At 47.5% G+C, this 20,895-nt stretch overlaps 7 protein-coding genes across 7 annotated transcripts; 3 read left to right on the top strand and 4 right to left on the bottom strand.

Annotated features, from left to right (window-relative positions):
* Positions 1-5,112: 5,112 nt before the first annotated feature.
* Positions 5,113-5,307, bottom strand: HD556DRAFT_1218953 (uncharacterized protein; the record flags this gene model as incomplete). Its single annotated transcript, XM_041296753.1, has 1 exon — positions 5,113-5,307. A coding segment is annotated over one exon (195 nt), but the record flags the coding sequence as incomplete, so codon positions are not given.
* Positions 5,308-8,951: 3,644 nt separating this feature from the next.
* On the bottom strand, positions 8,952-10,418 carry HD556DRAFT_1441108 (uncharacterized protein; the record flags this gene model as incomplete). Its single annotated transcript, XM_041306236.1, has 6 exons — positions 8,952-9,076; positions 9,258-9,521; positions 9,576-9,771; positions 9,827-9,967; positions 10,116-10,250; positions 10,323-10,418. The coding sequence occupies 6 exons, from the start codon at positions 10,416-10,418 to the stop codon at positions 8,952-8,954; spliced, it is 957 nt and encodes a 318-aa protein (XP_041162205.1).
* Positions 10,419-11,836: 1,418 nt separating this feature from the next.
* HD556DRAFT_1306651 (uncharacterized protein) lies at positions 11,837-14,355 on the bottom strand (the record flags this gene model as incomplete). The annotated part of the gene is made up of 9 exons (XM_041299946.1): positions 11,837-12,087; positions 12,130-12,756; positions 12,805-13,084; positions 13,133-13,186; positions 13,242-13,274; positions 13,298-13,459; positions 13,506-13,900; positions 13,952-14,158; positions 14,220-14,355. The coding sequence occupies 9 exons, from the start codon at positions 14,353-14,355 to the stop codon at positions 11,837-11,839; spliced, it is 2,145 nt and encodes a 714-aa protein (XP_041162204.1).
* A 289-nt stretch (positions 14,356-14,644) lies between these two features.
* On the top strand, positions 14,645-15,683 carry HD556DRAFT_1441106 (uncharacterized protein; the record flags this gene model as incomplete). Its single annotated transcript, XM_041306235.1, has 5 exons — positions 14,645-14,744; positions 14,799-14,876; positions 14,931-15,212; positions 15,282-15,422; positions 15,475-15,683. The coding sequence occupies 5 exons, from the start codon at positions 14,645-14,647 to the stop codon at positions 15,681-15,683; spliced, it is 810 nt and encodes a 269-aa protein (XP_041162203.1).
* Positions 15,684-15,843: 160 nt separating this feature from the next.
* On the bottom strand, positions 15,844-17,841 carry HD556DRAFT_1306649 (uncharacterized protein; the record flags this gene model as incomplete). The annotated part of the gene is made up of 8 exons (XM_041299945.1): positions 15,844-15,932; positions 16,001-16,195; positions 16,368-16,697; positions 16,755-16,952; positions 17,011-17,111; positions 17,164-17,302; positions 17,375-17,573; positions 17,632-17,841. 8 exons carry the CDS (start codon positions 17,839-17,841, stop codon positions 15,844-15,846), a joined length of 1,461 nt encoding a protein of 486 aa, XP_041162202.1.
* A 1,636-nt stretch (positions 17,842-19,477) lies between these two features.
* On the top strand, positions 19,478-19,654 carry HD556DRAFT_1199705 (uncharacterized protein; the record flags this gene model as incomplete). The annotated part of the gene is made up of 1 exon (XM_041296358.1): positions 19,478-19,654. A coding segment is annotated over one exon (177 nt), but the record flags the coding sequence as incomplete, so codon positions are not given.
* Positions 19,655-19,777: 123 nt separating this feature from the next.
* On the top strand, positions 19,778-20,489 carry HD556DRAFT_1218068 (uncharacterized protein; the record flags this gene model as incomplete). Its single annotated transcript, XM_041296734.1, has 2 exons — positions 19,778-20,032; positions 20,091-20,489. Coding segments are annotated over 2 exons (654 nt in total), but the record flags the coding sequence as incomplete, so codon positions are not given.
* Between the last annotated feature and the right edge of the window lie 406 nt (positions 20,490-20,895).

The following is a 20,895-nucleotide window of genomic DNA, read 5'->3' as shown; positions in this document are numbered from 1 at the left end:
TTATCGGTATCTCAACGATTGGACCGTACGAAATCAATATCCCCTCCCCTTGCCAAAATCCCTCATTGAACAACTCTATGACGCTAAGTATTTCACGAAGATCGACATTAGATCAGGGTACAATAACGTAAGGATCCACCCAGAAGATCGATGGAAAGCAGCGTTTACCACTCAAGAAGGACTGTTCGAGCCAACAGTCATGTTTTTTGGATTAACGAATTCCCCCGCAACTTTCCAAGCGTTCATGACCAACCTCTGCCAGAAGCAGATAAACCAAGGATGGCTAGTCATATACATGGACGACCTATTGATCTTCTCAAAGGATCTCCAGCAGCACCAAGCACGGACCATCGAAATCCTCGACATCCTTCGAAAAGAGAAACTATTCGTTAAACCGGAAAAATGCACCTTTGATGCGCGAGAGGTAGAATATCTTGGAATGATGATCCGACCAGGGGAAGTAGGGATGGAACCCGCCAAAGTAGACGGAATCAAACACTGGCCAATCCCGGAGAACCTAAAAGACACACGGTCTTTTCTAGGATTCTGCAATTTCTACCGGACGTTCATTGCTCACTACTCGGATATCGCTCGACCCCTTATCGACCTCACAAAGAAAGACCACCCTTTCGTTTGGACTGACAAATGTCAGAACGCCTTTGACCACCTTAAAAACGCCTTTTTATCGCAACCAGTACTAAGAAACCCGGATCCAACTCGCCAATTCGCAATTGCTACCGATGCATCGTTGGCAGCAACCGGAGCAGTGTTGCTGCAGACCGATGAAAATGGAATGTACCATCCATGCGGTTACCTATCCCAATCTCTCAACCCCGCAGAACGGAACTACGAAATCTTTGACAGAGAACTACTGGCAGTCATTAGAGCACTCTCTGAATGGCGCCACTATTTAGAAGGGAGCCCCCACACCGTGATAGTATTCACGGATCATATGAACCTCCTGTACTTCCGCTCCGCCCAAAAGCTGACACGAAGACAGGCACGTTGGCAGCTCGCCCTTTCCAATTATCAGTTAGAGTTGCATCACGTCGCAGGGACCAAATTAGCCGCCCCTGATGCCCTTTCTCGACGCCCCGACCATTCACTCGGAAAAGACGATAACGAAAATCGCATTCTCCTCCCTGATACCATGTTCGTGCGACTAATTGACAATGATTTGTCAGAAAGTATTGCACGCAACTCCGCCAACGATCCCGTCTACCAGAAAGCCCTGGAAGCATTGGACGGAGTATGCCTTCCCCCAATGAAATCCGCCCTCTCAGACTGGAAGTGCACCGATGGCGTCCTCTTTTATAAAAATAGAGCTTACGTCCCAGCAGCCCAACGACATGACGTGTTATTTAAACACCATGATCATCCCACTGCGGGACATCCCGGACGATTCAAGACGGAAGAACTCGTCAAACGAGATTTTTGGTGGCCAGCCATGGGAACTTACATCCGCAAATATGTCGACGGATGTGCCTTATGTCAGCAAATGAAGGCTGACACGCACCCAGTCACTCCGCCGTTGCGACCGATCCCCTCCATCGCCACTCGCCCCTTCTCCCAAGTCTCTGTTGACCTTATCACCGACCTACCTGTATCGGGCGGTTTTGACTCTATCATGATCGTGGTAGACCATGGGCTTACGAAGGGGGTAATTATTTCACCTTGCAATAAAAACATCACCTCCGAAGGAGTAGCCAGACTATTCCTCAAAAACGTGTTCAAAAGATTCGGCCTCCACGAAAAAGTGATCTCAGACAGAGGACCGCAGTTCATTTCGAAATTCTCTCGAGAACTTGCCCGACTACTCGGATATCAGATCGCCGCATCAACCGCCTACCACCCCCAGACAGACGGACAAACAGAACGTCTTAACCAAGAATTGGAAACCTACCTACGGATCTATTGCAGGAATAACCCGTTAGAATGGTCAAATCATCTTCCTATCGCCGAATTCGTCCACAATCATCGGAAACACGATGCCAGGAACACGTCCCCGTTCTTCCTCATGATGGGCTACGAACCACGTGGGATCCCTCACATCTTATCAGTATCAGACACGCCAGCAGCAGAAGAAAGACTCAGAAACCTACAGAAGATACGTGAAGAAGCACTCGCTTGTCATAACATCGCCATGCAACGAATGGCAGAAAGATCTCGCCATGGGAAATACCGACCATGGAAGATAGGAGATAAGGTATGGCTTACGGCCACCAATCTCCTGACATCTTTACCTTCTAGGAAACTTGCGCCCAAACGATACGGCCCATTCGTTATCACCGCAGTCTTATCTCCTATCACATTTACTCTAAAACTCCCAGACCAGTGGAAAGTTCACCCCACGTTCCATGCTTCCGAACTATCGTCCTATCGCGAAACAGAGATACACGGACCGAACTACACCGAACCTCCACCTGACATTATCAATGGCGAAGAAGAATATGAAATAGAAGCTATTCTTAGCCACAAAGGCACGGGTAAACGAAGACGCTATCTCGTATCATGGATAGGCTACTCTTCCGGAAGCAACGAATGGATACCCGAGGAGAACTTGCGGAGTTCGAAAGAGCTTTTAACAACATATAAGAAGAGGCACAAGCTAAACTGAACGAACCATTCCCCTGTAAACGAAACCCAAGTGATCAATATGCCCTTCCCCGCATCCACCTACACTCTGCCATACCACTCCACCTTCGAAACCTCCGCCCTTGACTCCAATGACGAACGATACGAAACTTACATCACCCAAGCTGAAGACCTCACCCTCATTGAGGCAGCACTTCTCTGCCCCCAACATGCCATTGAGCTCACCAGAGTCCTCTTCGGAAGAAACGCCCACTCCATCAACCTCCTCATCAACATCATTAGAGCCACCGAGATCATCGAACGAGTCTGTCGTCTCGTTGAAGACAACACGGTCCGCCACAGTCTCATGCATATGCAGAGGCGCATACGCAACTTTGCTCTGCGCCTTATTCCTGAAGAAGTTAAAGACGATATTAGAACGGTCATCCACATCGTCTCAGAACAAACCGCAGGGGTTGCGCGCCCACCTTCCCCTATGGGCTCCACCAGAGGAGCCCCTCCTCCCTCATACCAAGACGCTGCTCCTACTCTCTCTTCTCACATTCCTAATGAGTTACTGGCTGCGGTCAATAATCTCGCGCAGACAACGGAAGCCATGTTAGCTTCCCTCAGAGAAGAAAACCGCCAAGCGGTCCCCGTACCAGCTCCTACGGTGGAAACTATTGAACACCCTCCCCATCTTTATACTGCGTTCTCTGCTACCCGCGAAGAGATCACTGCCGATCCAAACCAACAACTCTTATCCTATCATGAAGAACAGGACTTGGCCAACGCATTGGCCTCACTCCACATTCATCCCCCGCTTATCATTCCGGACTCGTTATCGACGCATACCTTCACGGATGGAATAGTACCCATGCAAGCGTTGGGAAGAACTCAACCTGCCACTCCTGCTGAGCTAATCGCGGAGGCAGAGCAACGAGGTGTAGCCATTAGGCACCCCATGCAACGAACCGATTTAACCAGGAAAAGAACGCGAGCTCGGCGCTCTGGTAAAGATAAAGGAAAGAGACGCGCCACCAGTGCAGATGAAGCACTTAGTCCTAAGCCAGGCCCATCACCCTTACGAGCGACCTCCTCTAATCCTGATGAAAACCGCGTATGCAGATACTGCAAGACGATCGGGCATAGGCAAATTAATTGCTCCGACTACTACTGTCGCGTCTGTCGAGAATTGTCTCCAGGCCATCTTTCATTTTATTGCCCGCACTATACTGGAGAAACCCCTACTTCTCTGACCTGGAAGGACGAAGGATTTTACCAGGCACTCGCAGCCTGGGAGAACGACGCCGATGACGCATACGCAGCATTATGCAGGGAAGAAGAAATGCTCTATTCGGAGGAACGCATGAAGGCTGGACCAGAAGACGACTTAGAGTATTCTGACGATCCCATCTACTATGCTAACCAGGATGATTGAATCCGGTGGTTTCAACCCTAGTAAGGGGGTAATGTTACAGTAACATTTAGGCCCCTATACTTATTTCCCTTTTCACTTCCAAACGGGCCGTCCGTACCACGCTTATCTCTTATCATGTCTATCTCTTATCTCGCCAAGCGGGCTGTCCGCCTCTTCTTGCTTCTATCTTGATAACACATTTACAAGCTCCGCTTGAACACTGGTATATAAACCTACCTACCCACTGTTGTATTCCTTACTTTAATCTACTGGGTTTTACCTGGAACATTGTCCTTCAGTAAGGTCTCCAACCTTACTGTCTAGAACTACTATTCTAAGGGAGTCAGTGACACTCGCCTTAGCCAGAAACCTTGATCTCTCAATCGAGAGCAGACTTACGTCTATCTAGGCATTCTGCCGATTGTCTACTCAGACAGAGATAGCTCGACTCATCCCAGTCGTAACATCAGATGGTGTAATGGTCATTCCAACAGTGGTTGGGCTGGGGCTGAGCATTAGCTCAGTTTGGATGCTGACAAGATTGCTGCTCAGATGGGTGGGAAACAAGCTTGACAGGCGGACTGTCGGATGACCATTATATGCAATAAGGTATGAAGCTTTGGATACGATGACGGGTATGTATGTACGAGTATTCGAGATATAATCAAATATAACAAGAATATAATTATAGCTGTAATGATACTGGGAGTGGAGGGTGGGCGAAAATACGAGAATGAGCGAGGATATTTGTGTAGGTACGAGCAAGTATGATGTGTGGAATGGAGAAGAGAATGGCGAAGAGAGGAGCCAAGCACTTCACTCAGCTGGACATGTGGTACCAGTTCCTTCTGGGCACTCTGGAACCGGCACCTTTCACATTCCAGCTTCATCTATCAGACGGCGTAATGGTCATTCCAACAGTGGTTGGGCTGGGGCTGAGCATTAGCTCAGTTTGGATGCTGACGAGATTGCTGCTCACCCATGCACTGACGAAACCAACTGTGGCGGATCACGCAGCTAGCCCAATCACTGGTGAGACAGTGCTACAATGAGAGGACACTGAGGTGCTGCGAAGCGATCTGTTCGAAGGCGCATATGTACATTTCATAGGCCAGCAACCGCCAACGCCCGGCTAGGTGCACTATTTCAGGGTCCACTTTCTGTGCAAGGTAGAATGAGGCTCCTCCTATGTGGAAAGAGTGTCTGAATGTGGTTCCCCATCCCCAAGCTGCGATTACACAGTTGATGTGCTTGAGTGCGTGCTGCTTCACCATAGGGCGGATGTTACCCAGTTTGTCTTGCCATGAGAACAAAGTGTCTTCCTGAGGTGTCAAATGAGTCTGATAAGTCCAAGGTTGCCTTGAGCACATGCAACATGTTGATAGTGACTGGAGGACGTAAAGGCGCTAGTGCAACTAGTGGACAAAGACACGCTCAGTATGTTTGAGAACAATACTATATTGAATGTATATACCTAGCGGACGAAGACACGCTATGGTTTACATCAGTAAGAGTAAGACGAGCAAGAGAAGAGAGTCTGCATACCTCAGTACATTCGAGAACAATACTGAGGTGTTGTACGGAGCGATTGGAACTAAATACGCAAGTCCAAGAGATTAGGTAAGGCTACCGGAGAAAGGACGAGCGGAAGGTCCATACGAACGAGAAGCTAAGTGCAGAAGGTCCATGCGGACAAGAAGCCAAGTGCTATGAGGATCTCAAGAAGAGATTGCGATACATGTGGTGTTGAAGATGATAAGATCGAGAAGGTAATGTCAACTCTAAAGGTAAATGAGAGAAGGAAGGACAAACATCAAAAGGACGGAGTGGCTTGCGTCGAGCACCGAGGAGATTGTCTAAACCATGTAGTGACCAATTTATCCGAGCATGGTTGTCTTCGGAAAGAGGAGGGCACCAGCCTTGTGCAATGTGCCATGCACGAACAGCGGCAAGATATTTTCTAGCTACATTTATCAAAATGGGCTCAAAAGGAATTGATGAGCAGGCACTGGAAAATGAATCATCGGGTGAAGGGTCCGAAACTGCCCAAAGTGCGAATGAATGGAGAAGCTCAAAGGATGCTGAAGGGTGGTCAGACTCCGGTATAGAGAAAATGTCGCAAAATAGGTGAAATTTGCAGAGGCCAGAGCCATAGCTCATTGTATCATGCAGGGACACCCTGGATGCTATGCTGGCCAAGTGTTCTATTATGGGGTGTGCAATTGTCAATGGTGGTGGGATGTTGGGCCCTCGCCACAAGAATAATTGTTTGTTTGCCCAACAAGGGGGACAGAAGGGTGATGGGTTAAGGCTGAGCTGATGATGCGGAGCTGATGATGGTGAAGAATGGGTGGCTGGTAGGATCTGAGTGGCTAATGAGATGTGGTAGGCAGAAGCTACAATGATATCAATTTGTCCTTGAGGTGATCTGGTAAACTGAAAGAGACTTGTTGTGCAGCTAAGGGTAAACTGGCTAGGAAAGTTGCTATGTCACCACATGAGAGTGCATTGGAGTGGGGTACCCCTCCAGCGGGGGGTGGCACAGGCGGGTGTTTGCCACCATTTGCATGGCTTAGTCAGTAGGGGTAGATCCTTCGGGCATTGTCGTAGGTAGCACTATCATTAGATTGAGACCACACCAGCTTCCGTCTGCCAGAGGCAGGCACATTGCCAGCCGCGCCAGTCCAGCGTCTGCAATGTTGTCCCAACTTGCAACATATTCTGTCCGCAGGTGTACACCATTCAGTGCCAGCAATGTGTAAATGTGCTTGAGAGTGGTGTTGGTTGTGAAGCTGTGGGAACAACCTTTGTTGGTCACTGTGACTATGCCTGCGTTGTCTGACCGAACTTGGAAAAGGCGGCTGTGTGGGTCCCCGGTGTCCAATAAGTCTGAAAAAAAATTGAACAGAAGGGTAAGGATACGATAGCACAATGCATGATAAAAACTGACTGAGGTGCAGTGTCATGCAAAGCCCAAGCTCCACAGCTACTGCCTCTGCCCAACCTATGTCGAAGGTGTATCCTGGGCCAACTCGAAAACCTGGTGCCCAACACCAGACTGCCCAGAAGTGGCCAATTACGACACCGATGCCAAAGGAGGTGCTGGTGTCGCCCCACCAACCTATATCCTGCGGGTGTGGGGAGCATAGAGGAATTTCATTGGGGAGGATTGGCAGCAAGTCTGCAATCCATTGAAGGTCTTCGATGACGCCTTTCAGTGGGGAGAGCCTTGCACGAGGCGAGCAGAATATTGCTGCAAATGATGAAAGTCCCCTTAGGAAGGGTTGAATGATGGGGAATATGCAGGAAACATGCATGAGTTTTCCATGAAGGCTGTTTGCCTCTTTTTCGGAGAATTTGGCAGTGGTCTCGAGCCATTCCTTTACTAGGGCCTGAACTTTGGCAAGTTTCTCTTCTGGTAGAGCTACAGATTTTCTCTCGAGGTTCCAATCGAAACCAATGTAACATTGCATTGATGCAAAGCAACAGAGCTTCTCGAGGCTCCATGGGACACCACAGTAAGCAGTGAGGGCGATGAAGTCAGCTTCTGACCAGGATTGATGTGGTAAATGGATAACAAGGAAGTTGTCCACCCATTTTTGAATGAGGTCGAAGCCTGCTTTTCCATAGATAGTGACAAGCATGTCGGCAATAGATCCAAATACTCCTGCACTGGACGTTAAGCCAAACATGAGGGCTCTGTCTACATATACAATCCCGTGCCAGAATACACACAGGGTGTTTTGTTGGAGAGGATGCACAGGGGTGATGCGGTATGCAGCTGAGATGTCGAATGTTGCTGCAACACAGCCTGGCAGCAAAGTGAGAATTAGTTCTGCTGTGCTGTCGAATGATCCCCATATGGTGGGGAAATCGTTGGAATTGATACCCGCATTCACTGAAGCAAAGGAAGGGTTGTTTGGGGGATATGAGAGGTCTTGTACTAAGCAAAACTTGTTGGAATGCAGCTTTGGGACTAGTCCCAAGGGGGACGATTGAAAAGGTCCAATTAGGAGCTTGAGCTCATTGGGGGAGTAACCTCAGGAATAACGACCAGCAGCTTGTTTGCTGGCAATATATGAGTCGATAAAGGAAGGATTTAGCTGCAAAGATGTGTGGTTTTCGAAATAAACAAGTGACCGGTGGGGTGCCTTGCACCACAACATTAAAACCATTGCAAAGTCCTGTGGGTATGTGTAACCAATCATCTAAGATATTATATTTACGTAGAAGTTCCTCAACACAATCTAAAATGAGTGGAGATACCACTATGCGAGGATCAGGCTCGCTGGGTGCAGCTATTGGCTCCATGACTAGATTCTCCACAGATGCTGCATCCATGAAAGTTGGAGCAGTTGGCTCCAAATGCACATGCAGATGAGTGGGCCCAGTTGAAGCAATAGTGCTTTCCATTGGTTGCCATGAGAGCATGTCTGCTTTTGGCTGTGGTTGTAATGGTAGCAACAGTTTTGCCCACAGAGGTGGTTTCGGCACTGCAGTCACCAGGCAAATGTCCAGAGTGCCCATATCGAAAGCAATGCACTCGCGGTTTCTTGCATGGAGATTGTGCAGCTCCATAGGACTGCTCCCCAGGCACCGAACATTTCAGTGGTGATGACGATGTATGATAAGGTGCCTGCTGAGTGGCCAGGGATATACGTGCTGTGGCTTGAGTCGCTACGAGTGTGAGGGCACTGATGTCCAAGCCTATTAGATCATGCACTGGGTTCTGGGCAGCCAGCTCTCGCTGCACAATATCATATTCCTGAGCAATTTCCCACCCATGAGAGGATGTGAGCTCAGAAACAATCTTATGGTGGGACACGAAGGCCACTCCGCGGATGACGCCATGGTAAAAGGTGATACGCTCCTCAACAGCTCTGGATGTGGTCAACCAATCATGAAATTTAATTGTTCATTCTTTGCTACGATCTAAACCCTTGGCAATTATGTTGCCTTAGGTGTTAAAGGAAAATGCCTCATTGCCGTTGCGTGCAGCCTGAAGATGTGCTGCAGGGGTAATTGCCATGTACAGTACATATTTGTACTGCTTCAAGGCATCCTCTACTTTCAGCAGGATGACTGTAATGAAAGTATGTATGTGAGCAACAGAGCTCTCAATGAAGCGGAGGGGAAAAACAAAGCAGAAAACAGAACTAAGGCCCAATCCTGAAGAGGATGCAGGGCCACAATGTATATTTAGCACCAATAGGTGCACAACAATGTATTGACAACGATGATATATTGCAGGGAAGACACTTACTGGCATCAAGCAGGTTGGCTTTGAAGCCAGGGACTAATTCTGGTAATATGATTTTCTTCGGTTCATTGTGCATAGCAGCGGCAGTTGCCCGAGCTCTGTCAACCACAGCTGGGTCTGCAAATAAGGCAGGAATGGGAACGAGAGGGGCATTGGCCAGTTGGTGGGTGCCATTGGCCTCATCTGCTTCCAGTTCCATAAGCCTAGCTCGTATAGCTGCGTGCTTGGTTGCACATCTCTGTGCTGCTGGGTCTGGTTGGTTCACAGCTGGACCCACTAGTGGGGGCGGACCTGCTTATGGTGCTGGGTGGGTGGATGAACCACTAGGCGCTAGGTTATTGGTGGGTGGTACATTCGAGCAGGCAGATGCAGGTCCCAGCCTCTGAGTTGAAGGAGGCAATGGTAGATGAGGCGATTGCATAGGCCTACTAGCGGCAGTTCCTTGGCTGCTCTGAGAAGTAGTGCTGGAGGGGGTTTCTTGAGAACTGCTGCTCCCTGGGAGACTAAGGCCTAAATGCTGGTGTGTCATCAGATAAGAAAATTTGATTGAAATTGTTCAAAATTGAAAATACGAGAATGAGTGAGGATATTTGTGTAGGTACGAGCGAGTATGATGTGTGGAATGGAGAAGAGAACAACGAAGAGAGGAGCCAAGCACTTTGCTCAGCTGGACGTGTGGTGCCGGTTCCCTCCAGGCACTCTGGAACCGGCACCTTTCACATTGTGAAGAAAATATTTGAAGTTATAATCCCCATTCCATTTCTACAGAATTGAGTCAGTAATTGTATAGCAAAATATATATGCTGACCTGCAACATGTGCAGCGGATGTCATTGATGAGCGGCCATGATGCAAGACAAACAGTGGAGATCAACTCCAAAGCAGTCTTGGCATCAATACAGAGGGCAAGAATTGCCACAACTGGAACAAGGCACTTCATGGAACTCCCCTCTGCCCTCAAGCCATAAAATTTCCTCCAGGAACAAAGCATAATGCTCTAACCACATGAGTAGTGGATGATCCTGAATTGCGTGAGTAATTGAGGGAGTGATCTGACCATGACACTGACCCCAGCAGTGTGTCGTCTTTGTTGAGGTTGGACCTCATCCAACAAAGGTGCAACATTGACGTCTGAGGGACCATAATCATCGAAAGGATCTGGCATGGTATTTGTTGAAGGCTCCTGCACATGGGATTGCTGTGCATTCTTGGGAGGTTTGATATAAGTGTGTGTATAGCTGATTGAGCCATCCTTGTAAACATGATAATTGGTGTGCTACACACTCATTTTCGAAGTCGGAGTTGGAACTAAGAGAAACATGCTGTAAGAGAACACAGCATGAGATAGAGACAGCGGGATAAGATAACAGTTGACATACCTCAGTGTTATAAGACAACTGAGGTATGAGTGAACGAGCAATGCGAGATTATAAACTAAAATGAATCACGTGTATGATAGGAATTGAGATTAGGTAAGAACAAAAAGACAAAAGAAGGAAATGGTGAAAGGAAATGACAAGTGGAAATGACAAGTCAATAATCCAACACACCCCCTTGACGAGACATTTCAATGTGACATGAGGGACAGACCGTTCTGATGATGAAGAAATAGAGGGCACAGAAGGCATTTCGTGAATATATCAGCTGTGTTGTGATGCGTCGACAGCCATTCAGGTAGGAATGAGCCCCTTCAGTGAATTCACCCATATTAGATGGACAGCTGAGGGTGACAATGTACCAATACAGACAGGCCAGCCCATGTTGGCCCATGGTAGTAATTGTACCATATCAGACGGGTGGGCTGATGGGTGGTGTGTACCTGTTACAAACAGATGGGCCAGTAGTCTATAATGTATAGGGTAGTATAGGAATGTGCTATATAGGCTATCTATGTGAATAGCAGTTAATGTAGTGCGCAATGGAGACGAGTGGGCCGGTACATACTATGTGCAATGGATGACGAATGGGCCAGGGGGATGGGTCTGATTGGGCCGAGTGGGCCAATATGCCAAGTACAATGGACGACGGGTGGGCTAAGGGTACTGGGTGCCATGGAAGACGGGTGGGCTGATGGTACCGGGTGCCATGGAAGACGGGTGGGCTAAGGGTACCGGGTGCTATGAAAGACGGGTGGGCTGATGGTACCGGGTGCAATGGACGACAGGTGGGCCTCATGATATCCCATCCGGTAGGCAATGGAAATATTTACCGGTGGTATGGATGATACATATGAGCCGGAAGTGCGCTGTGATTGAGAGAGGTGAAGGTGAAATGGATGATACAGATGAGTCGGCCGGACGAGCATTGTGTATGTAATAGAGGTGAAGGTGAAATGGATGATACAGATGAGCCGGAAGTGCGCTATGCTATCCAGTACAGCAACATTCTTACTAGCGCAGTGCAGGTTATTCAAATGAAGCATTATCTTCAACATTCAAAGCACAAAGTTGACAACACAATGTAAACGACTAGTACATACATAAATGTCAATGATATAGGCTAGTACTATGTCGGCCCGTCACCGGAAGGCTTGCGTGGATGCCTACTGCTCACTGATTGACCTTGGTGTGATAGAGGTCCAAATCACGGGCGTGACAAGGGAGCTGAGATGGACTGCATGCCAGCCTCCACATTTGATGGCCCAGCAACCGGGAGAACAGGAGATTGCACAGGAGGTGCAACAACCGGAGGAACAGACGGGCCGGATTCCCTCATGATCATTGAAGGGATGATGGTGGAAGTTGATGGCACCTGGTTGTGCCTTGCAACCGGCAAGCCATCTGTAGCATCATCCAATGTATCACCACCAGTCTGGGTACCAATCCAAGATACACCTGGGGTGAACACGTTGTTAGTCATGGTACGGGCAAACACACTGATAGATGGGTCTAGGGCTGTGATAGGGTGTGGATTGAAGGACGGTGGAGGTGATGCTGTCGCTTGACCGGATCTCTGCTCCCTCAGATACCTGACAATACCTCTTACTTCAGCACTGTACTCAGTGAGGAGTTCCTGCTGCACATGCATATCCCGCTCTAAGTTATCCATCTTCATAGACATGGCACCATTACATGCCTCTGCGATGTCCATGCGATGCTCCAGGCCATCATGCCAGACGTCAATGTCCATCCGATCGCGTGTTCGCAGCTCCTCCATCTCAGTGCGAATTTGGGCCAACATGGCCTCCATCTGGTCATGAGAGAGGGGGTGCTGTGTGAATTGACCCGGTCTGGAAGGCGTAACAGGGGAGGGCAGGTTGTAAACAGGAGGTAATGGCGAGAACCAGATATCGTCCTCTGGGGCCATGACTGGTGATGGAGGTGGAATCACGTCCTCGCTGGGTTCCTTCCAGTGATTAGGAGAGAAGTCGTTTGCACACGCCAAGGGGACCGGTGCTGTTGAAGCACCACCGGCACTGGTCATCTGTGGGGCGTCCAGCATCTGGACATCAGTATCAATGCCCTCTTCCTCTTGGATTGGACTAGGATGCCGGATATCCTTGTCTACAGGAATGAATTAGAATAGAAAGCAATAGGAAACGGAAGACTCACCTTTCCCCTTAGATTTCCTGATGATCTTCTGTCCGGTGGCTTTGGACCGGATCATCTTGGAGTGAGTGGCGACTGCAGCGGCAGGTGGTGCAGTGGGGGTGATGGTGGTGGCAGAGGTACTGTGTGTGCTTGCTGGGTCGCCCCAGATGCATGCCATCTTCCATTGATTGCACAACGAGCAAGTTGGGGTGATATCACCTCTCTTCATCAACCGGGGGCAACAATCCACAGCCTTTGCCCGGCATCTGTCACAAGGCGGAAAGGGTCCATCAATGCGGGGCTATGAGCAATGAGTTTAGTAGAACATGGGATTGACAGGAAGACTCACCGGTTCTTGGACCTTGCCCTTCTTGCCGGTGGGCTTGCCCTTGGGCTTCATGGACTATCAAATAATGTTAGCATTAAATATAACCAGTGCGACAACAAGCAAATCTTACCAGTTTTTGTCGCTTCCCTGGTCTGACAATGGCCTGCATCCGGATAAGTGATGGACCGGTAACCATGAAGAAAGTAATGAACTTGCCTTTGCCCTGCCTTGTGTATCGTCATCGTCATCCTCCAATTCGTCCTCTTCATCATCCTCCATGACAACTGGCTCAGTTGCCTTCAGCGCAACAGCCTTCTTTTTCGTCGGTTTTCGCATTGATTTCCGGGGCTGTTTGCTGCGTCAGTAATGTTGAATAACGCGACAAAAGACTTACCTCAACATCCAGAAGATCATCGACATCGACAACCTCGCTATACTCATCTTCCAGTGCCTTCCCCTTCCCCTTCCCCATCGCCTTTGCCTTCCCCTTCACCTTGTCATCGTCAGTAGTGTCAGTATCTGACAACATTTCCTTCGACTTCGGGACAATCTTCCGGGACCGGTTGACCCGAGGCAAAGGTGGGCTAGTACTTGGTCGACGTTTCCGGCGATTTGACGGCCCTGCCGTTGCCATATCACCGGATGCTGCATGTCTGGGAATGCAAATGCTGAGAGATGGCACAGCTGCCGGTGCAGGTGCAGGTGCCGGTGCCGGTGTGGGAGCTGGTGCTGGTGCAGGTTGAGAAGGAGGGGCAGGAGCAGGAACAGGAGTAGGAGTAGGCGCAGGCACTGTGCAGTCACAGGTGTGAGTACAGGTGGGATGAGGAGGAATACACTTACCAGCAGGTGCATGACCCAATGTCTTACTGTACAATGAATGCTTCATGCACATATCCTGATTATTACCAAGACGGTTCCAATCCGGTACTTCCACCAATTGTGTGGTGCGCCTCTGAGCACGAAAGATTTCAGCTGCGAGTGACAGCAGCCCAGGGGGAACATATGAAGTGTCCCTCCCATACACACGAATGGCGTCATTCTGGGGCCCTACTATCAATACAGGCAACCGACAGGACATCAAAACATACCACTTAATGAGCAATTCCACGGCTTAAGTCCATTTTCTCCTCCTCAGACTGCAACCGGAGAACCTGTTGAACCACCTCATTGAGCCGGGCAACAAGAGCGATGAGAGCCTGGTTGGCAGCAGCAGCAGCAGAAGGAGAAGTAGAGTGAGAAGACATGGTAGTGAGATAATTGCAGTAGAGAGTTAGTGGACAAGTCACCCGGAAGAGACGTACAATTACCACACTTGTAAAAATTTCAACAACCGGCTATCCAGTCCGACTCAGACATATCCGAGTCCATTGTTCACCTCATCATTGTCATCGTCTATTTTTAGCTTTCAATTTCTTATCGTGTGGTTGACACATCATCCGGACACGTCATCCGTAATTAATTGTTGCCAGCTGACCTGTGAACAGATCATCCGGTCACAGGCTCCAGTAGAACATTGGTTCTTCCAGTGATCTCATGAAGACCGTGGATTTATACAACCCGTTCAAGAAACACAGAAGGATGCGATCATTGGCAATTCCTCAGCACAATCAACAAGTATCTAGTGAGGAAGAAGGTAAGCAACTATTGCCGCCCACAATGTACCGGTTGACATTATCCGGCATGTCAGTATTTGACATCTTGGAGGAAGGGCACGAGGAGCGCTCTTACAAAAACCCTTTGATGGATTGCACAAGCATGGGCGAATGTAAGCTCATCTCATCTTGAGCAATGGCAAGGACAATTGATGTTAGTTTTGAAGATCTAGATGTCCTGTCAGCTCATGACATATGGAAGGATGGTAAAAGCTTGAAGACACAAGTTGACTCACGGTCATTGGACTTGGGATTTCTTTTGTCTGATGATGACCAGATGACCGGTAATCACCACCAACCATGGTCAGACATATTGGATATGCAATTCCACATCTCATTGGATGACAACCGGTCACATGATGAGATATTGGACTTGGGATTTCCTCCACAGCCAGATGATGGAGATGAGCTAGATTTGGGGTTTGATATTGACGTCGATGATCCAGCTGGTAACATGGGCATGTCGTGAATATTCATCCTATAAATTGACTTACTCATTTGAAACTATATTTGACTAGAAGATGGGGCTCTGGATATGGGCTTCAACACATATCCGGCAGATGATTTTCTGAATATAGGGAACAATATTCCACCAGAAGAAAACCCTTTAGAGATGGGTTTCGAGATGGATCCGGTACACATTGATCTGGATCAGTCTTGTAAGTTGATCATTCTTTCAAAGATGTTGTACTGTTGATTGTTGACATTCAGTCACTGTCAGTCGACCGGATTCCATTGGATTTGTGATTCAGAGGGCTGTAGGTGATTTGCATGTAGCAATGCACCGGTTGGATATGGACCGGGCTGGTGATACCATGACACCGGATGAAGCCTTTGCAATACAGCAAGTTCTTGACTGTGCACAAGAGTTATCAGTGCTGGCATGTCAACTGATCTCAATATCTCAACTTTCAACCTGAAGTGTTTATATATATATATCCGGTCAAATGCTATCTACAACCTGTCTGCTGCAAACTTGTGTCCATATATCCCACTGACTACTTGGACATAAAGTTAGCTTTATAAGACACCTTTGTAGTTCTAAGAGAGCACTTTGGCTCTGGATTGGTAATCTGGGGGTCAGATCCTTTGGTTTTCCTTCTGGTAGACTTTCTTGGGGAAGGAGGTGTTGGTTTGGGCGCCGGTGATTTGTTCTTGTTCTTCCTCATCTGGACACCTGATGTAGGACCAAATTCACGACTTTTAGACACAGGCAGAGGTTCATGAACATGATTACCGGTTGATTGCACAGAACCGGTACCAGTGTTGTCTTCTGACTGTCCCTTTCCGCTTGCAGCGAGCTTGGATTTCTTAACCGGTGGCCAACAATCTGACTCTGAATGAGGTTGAATGGAATCAACCCTACCCTGCTTTTTTGTGGGTTTTGGGACCGGCACGGGTTTCTTCACCAGTAGGGGAGGATTTTCGTGCTCTGAATCAGATGGAGCTGGATTGGCTCAGTGGTACTTGTTGGTGCGTTTTGACTTTGAAGGTTGTGAATCCTCCTCTCCCTCCTCCTGCTTGTCATCGTCTTTGTCCTTGTTGTCGTCATCCTCATGATCGTCATCGTCATCGTCATCCTCACTACTCGACTCCTGTCCCACCCTCCTCCTGGGCTTTCCTGGGCTTTCCAGTTGACTTTTTCACCGGAACCCTGGGTAGTGAGTCGGAACTGTTGCCGGAGATTATCTCTGCTGGTTCTCTCATCCTCTTATCATTGCCTTCCCAGCTTTTGAATTCAAAGGTTGGGCAAACCTGGTTCTTCTGTCTTTGGAGCCACAACTCCAATAGCCGGTCAGCGTCAACAAGCCGAATCTTTGACGGATCGTCCAGCTTGCAGCCAGTAGGTACGAACTTGGCCACAATAAAGTCACCCTGAGCCTTCCTCACCGAGGCCCAAGGCACAGATGCCTTTGGTTGTTGGCTGCACAACCCTGCCACATAGCTGGTCAGTCGATCAAATCATCAGATGCATCATTTGTGAAACTGACTGTAGTGTTTTGTGAGGAAAGTCCAGATAAGATGCTTTTTACTCTCTAGGTTAAGCTCTTTAACGTCCGGTATGACCGGAAGCCCGTAGCTATCCACCTCCAAAGGATAATTGTCCTTCTTCCTACCTTTCTTCCGGCTCTTCTTCACCTCCCCCTCATTATCATCGTCGTCGTTATTCAAGTCAACTTCTGGTAACACTGCAAGTCATATAAGTACTCGACCAAATGACGGCAAGATATTCAAACAGAAGCTTACCGAACTCTTCTCCAGCATAGGCATTCCACTCTGATAACATGGGCTTCCAGTCCTTGGTATCTGTAGAACTATTGCCCTCCAACTTTTCATTGAAGTCGATTCTTTCAGCTGGATCAGTATATCTTTACCTGTTGAATGTGAAGTCGAACTCACCCATTGATCCGCACTTCGTCTTCCTCTGTTTTCCATGCTGATAATATAAAAATTCTCATACCGGCCTGCTTCCACAACTTTGTTGCCAGATCCTTCATCATGCTGGGTGCTTTCTTCTTTGCAAAGTCCGCCTGGACGGCTGCAGGAGGAGCCTTGGCAGATCACTCGATCGCAGTCTTCTGGGCTTCCTCTAGCTCCTCTTTAGAAAGACTGGCCATGACTGCAGTTAGTGTTGGCTGATATCTTTCAATGAACTTCTTGGATCCCGGCATTGCTCTGCTCTTTTCAATGATATCATCCTTGCACTGTTGTTCTATCACCAACCGGGAAGTCCATTTCTGACCAAACTTGCTGGCCTTCTTCTTTCGAGTCTTTTCAGGTCTCTGGTTATATAACCAGTCCCGGTACATCTCAATACATCATGATAAAATCGGTCACATGCATAAAAATTGGAGTTCAACTGCTCACATATTTCCTGTTCTTCAAGGACCGGTCATCCATAGTAGGGGCATGTACCTTGGCCTCTTTTACGATGGCCTTCAGAATCTTTTTTCTATCATTGGCAGTGGCTTCCTTCCATTCTTCTAGGTGGGATTTTAAGACCAGCACCTCTTCCTCGGTCAATTTCTTCTGCTTGGTCTTTTTGGTGCTGTCGACTGAAGAGTTGGATCGGGGCATGGCAAAGTAGTTGAGGAGCAGTTGATGTCCTGGTTGAAGCAAGGATCCTTGTGTATCCCACAGTATTAGGCTACATAACCGGTGTACGTGACTGCAAACCGAACAAGAGACAGTCTGTCCAATACTCGTTTATTGGCATGATGCCCTCCAACATCCCATGTGTTTCTGATGCATAGAACTTAGAACTGTAAAAGCATACAGACTTAGACATGTATTATATACTATATGGACAACATACAGCCCTCAAATACTGCATACAGATATAACCGAAGTACGTGACAGAAAACCGAACAAGAGATTGTCCAACACTTGTTCATTGGCGTGATTCCCTCAATATCACATGTGTTTCTGATGTATAGAATGTAGAACTGTAAAAGCATAAAGACTTAGACCTTTATTATATAGTATATGAGCAGCATACAGCCCTCAAATACTGCATACAGGCCCTGTGCAATCATATTCCACCACTTGCTTGAGTAAGTATCATCATCACAGATGACTTTGGAGGCCAGCATGAATGTGGATACAAACAGCTGGTGTCCTGAAGATCAAACAAGAAGCCTGTTTATCTCTAGAGTGGGTTTTGGTTGGAACTGTTCTCTCAGAGCATGTTTTGCCATGCCAGTGCCCTCGACTGAAGTTTAATCAATGTATTCACTTGGCCAGACTCGTCAACCATCCAATCAAAAAGATGTATATATTTCTGCCGAATCCTCTTAATTGACAGAATCACTTTCTAAGACCAACACTCCAGAAAACTGGCTAGAAAGAAGTATTTAAACCTTGAAATGTACCCTCCAGTCGACGTACTTTATACAGTCAATTGTCATCTAACTTGCACATGAAATCTCTGGTTAATGGCAGGATTACAATGTTTGTTAGATGATGCAACTATGGCAACCTCAGTGACTCCAACTTTAATATATCCCAAACAGAGATAATATTGCAAGATCTCCAGTGACATCACAGGAACAATGTGGTAATCCCGACCGATCAAACCATTCAGAGTCTGGAAAACACCGGATCAATTGGTCCCTTGATGACTGGGTCGTTCAATGACTAAGAAGGGAACATTTGGTAATCTTGACCGTTCAAATCACCTGGAGTCCGGAATTGATGGAAGACACTGCAGCGAAGTCATGTGCCTACAAGTCATCAAGTTTACAGCACACTTAGCCTTTCCAGTCAATATGGCAAAGACGAAACAAAAGGGAATCACATACACCCCTCCTATGAAACGATTGCCTCAGCTGTATAAGCTCAAGGAAAAAAATACAACCAGAGGATCCAGGTCATCTTGGGTGAAAGATTCATGGGCTCGAAAAACACATTCAGTAACATCATCACCGACAAAATCTCCCTCAAAGCATAAATCCGGGTCCCCTCACTTGCTCTATGAAGGTGCTGACTTTGACTTTGACCAAGGTCACATCCCCCAGCCTAAATTTCCGAAATCTCAGGCAAGCAACAGTTATGTCAGTTATCTTCATTTCCCAAGTCTGACTGGATCATACAGAGTCAGAATTCATATCTTTGGCAATGGAAATGCAAGTTCAAGGACTACATAAATTCACTCATGGTCAGAGAAGCCCCTCCAGCCGACCAACTTTGCTCAGTTTGCAAGAAGGATGGGGTGTATAGATGTCATGGCTGTTTCAATGAGCCACTTTTTTGCACAGACTGTTGCAGAATCCAGCATCAAAGACATCTATTCCATTGCATCAGTCAATGGACTGGATCATTTTTTCAAGAAACTTCACTCATTAAAGTTGGCCTGCACATTCACCTTGCTCATGACTGCACTCCATGTCCCAGCAGCACCGATTACTCATCAGACTTCTTTCAATGGTCAGATACCGACACCAACAACAATATAGATGATGATTATCCAGAGAGATCTTTCATTCCACCGGTCAGAGACCCAGATCATCCGGCAATAACTGTGGTAGACAAGTCCAGTGTTCACTCCCTTTCCATATGGTATTGCCACTGCCCCGGTGCTCTCAGCCGAGACATGCAGCTCTTTCAAGCAGGCTTGTTCCCAGCGTCTTTCACCAGACCAAAAACTGCATTCACATTTGCTGTCTTGGACGACTTTCTGTTAGACAATCTTGAGTGCGGTACATCGGCCATGAATTACTACAGCAAAATTCGCAGACTCACCTCAAGCATATTTCCGATGGTGGTTCTGGTGAGCTGGGTTTCAGTCTGTACTTCATATTCCGATTATTAAAGAATGATATCTGTAGGATCGCTACAGAGAGCTCATGAGAGCTGCCAGGCAGTGGCGACAATGCAAGCTCTACAAGTGGCATGGATTTGCCCACAAAGATGACCAGCCAAAGGACGGTGATCTCGCTCTATTTTGTCTGGCATGTCCGCAACCGGGTATAAACTTGGACCTGTCTGCTGGTACAGTCGCCCAGCCGGACGATACACCTTCCTGGCTCATGACTAGATATTTGGTCATGGATGGAGACTTTAAAGCTGAGCACATGCATCCTGTGAATCCATCCGATGAAGTTTCATTGATGGATGGTCTGGGGTTCATGGTCTCCAATGAAAGATACAAGAAACATTTGTCCATTGCGCAAGACCATGTCCAAAGGTTGGATTGCAATAATCACCGGGCAGTAAATCAAGCAAACGCCTCGCAGCAAAGGGCCATCAGGAAAATCATAAAATTACTTACCACAACTTAAAGGAACTTTGTATGACTTGACAAAATTTTTAAGTACAGTTAAGCAAAATTTGTCTAAGTAGGCCCTGACTTAAAACAAGTAGGGTCTTCTGATGAATTAGACTTTGCAGCTCTTATTTCCAGTCTTATTAGTAACTAAAGTACACACTCCGGGCAGTGAGTGCTAGACTGTGACAGTGCTTGGTATAAAGCCAAGTCGAGTCAAGTAGATCAGTAGCGCTAAGGACAATTTTGTTTAAAAATTTGGCTCTAAATTTAAATAAGTCTGCGCTTTAAGGCTGTCAAGAGATATAAAGTCAAAAGTAAGTCAAAGACCAAGACACCTAGTAGTAAGGATAATGACTTAAAACTGT

The sequence above is a fragment of the Suillus plorans genome, assembly GCF_016647745.1.
Source record: "Suillus plorans strain S12 chromosome Unknown HD556scaffold_17, whole genome shotgun sequence".
In the NCBI taxonomy this organism is placed as follows: domain Eukaryota; kingdom Fungi; phylum Basidiomycota; class Agaricomycetes; order Boletales; family Suillaceae; genus Suillus; species Suillus plorans.
This window is presented reverse-complemented; position numbering and strand designations above follow the sequence as displayed.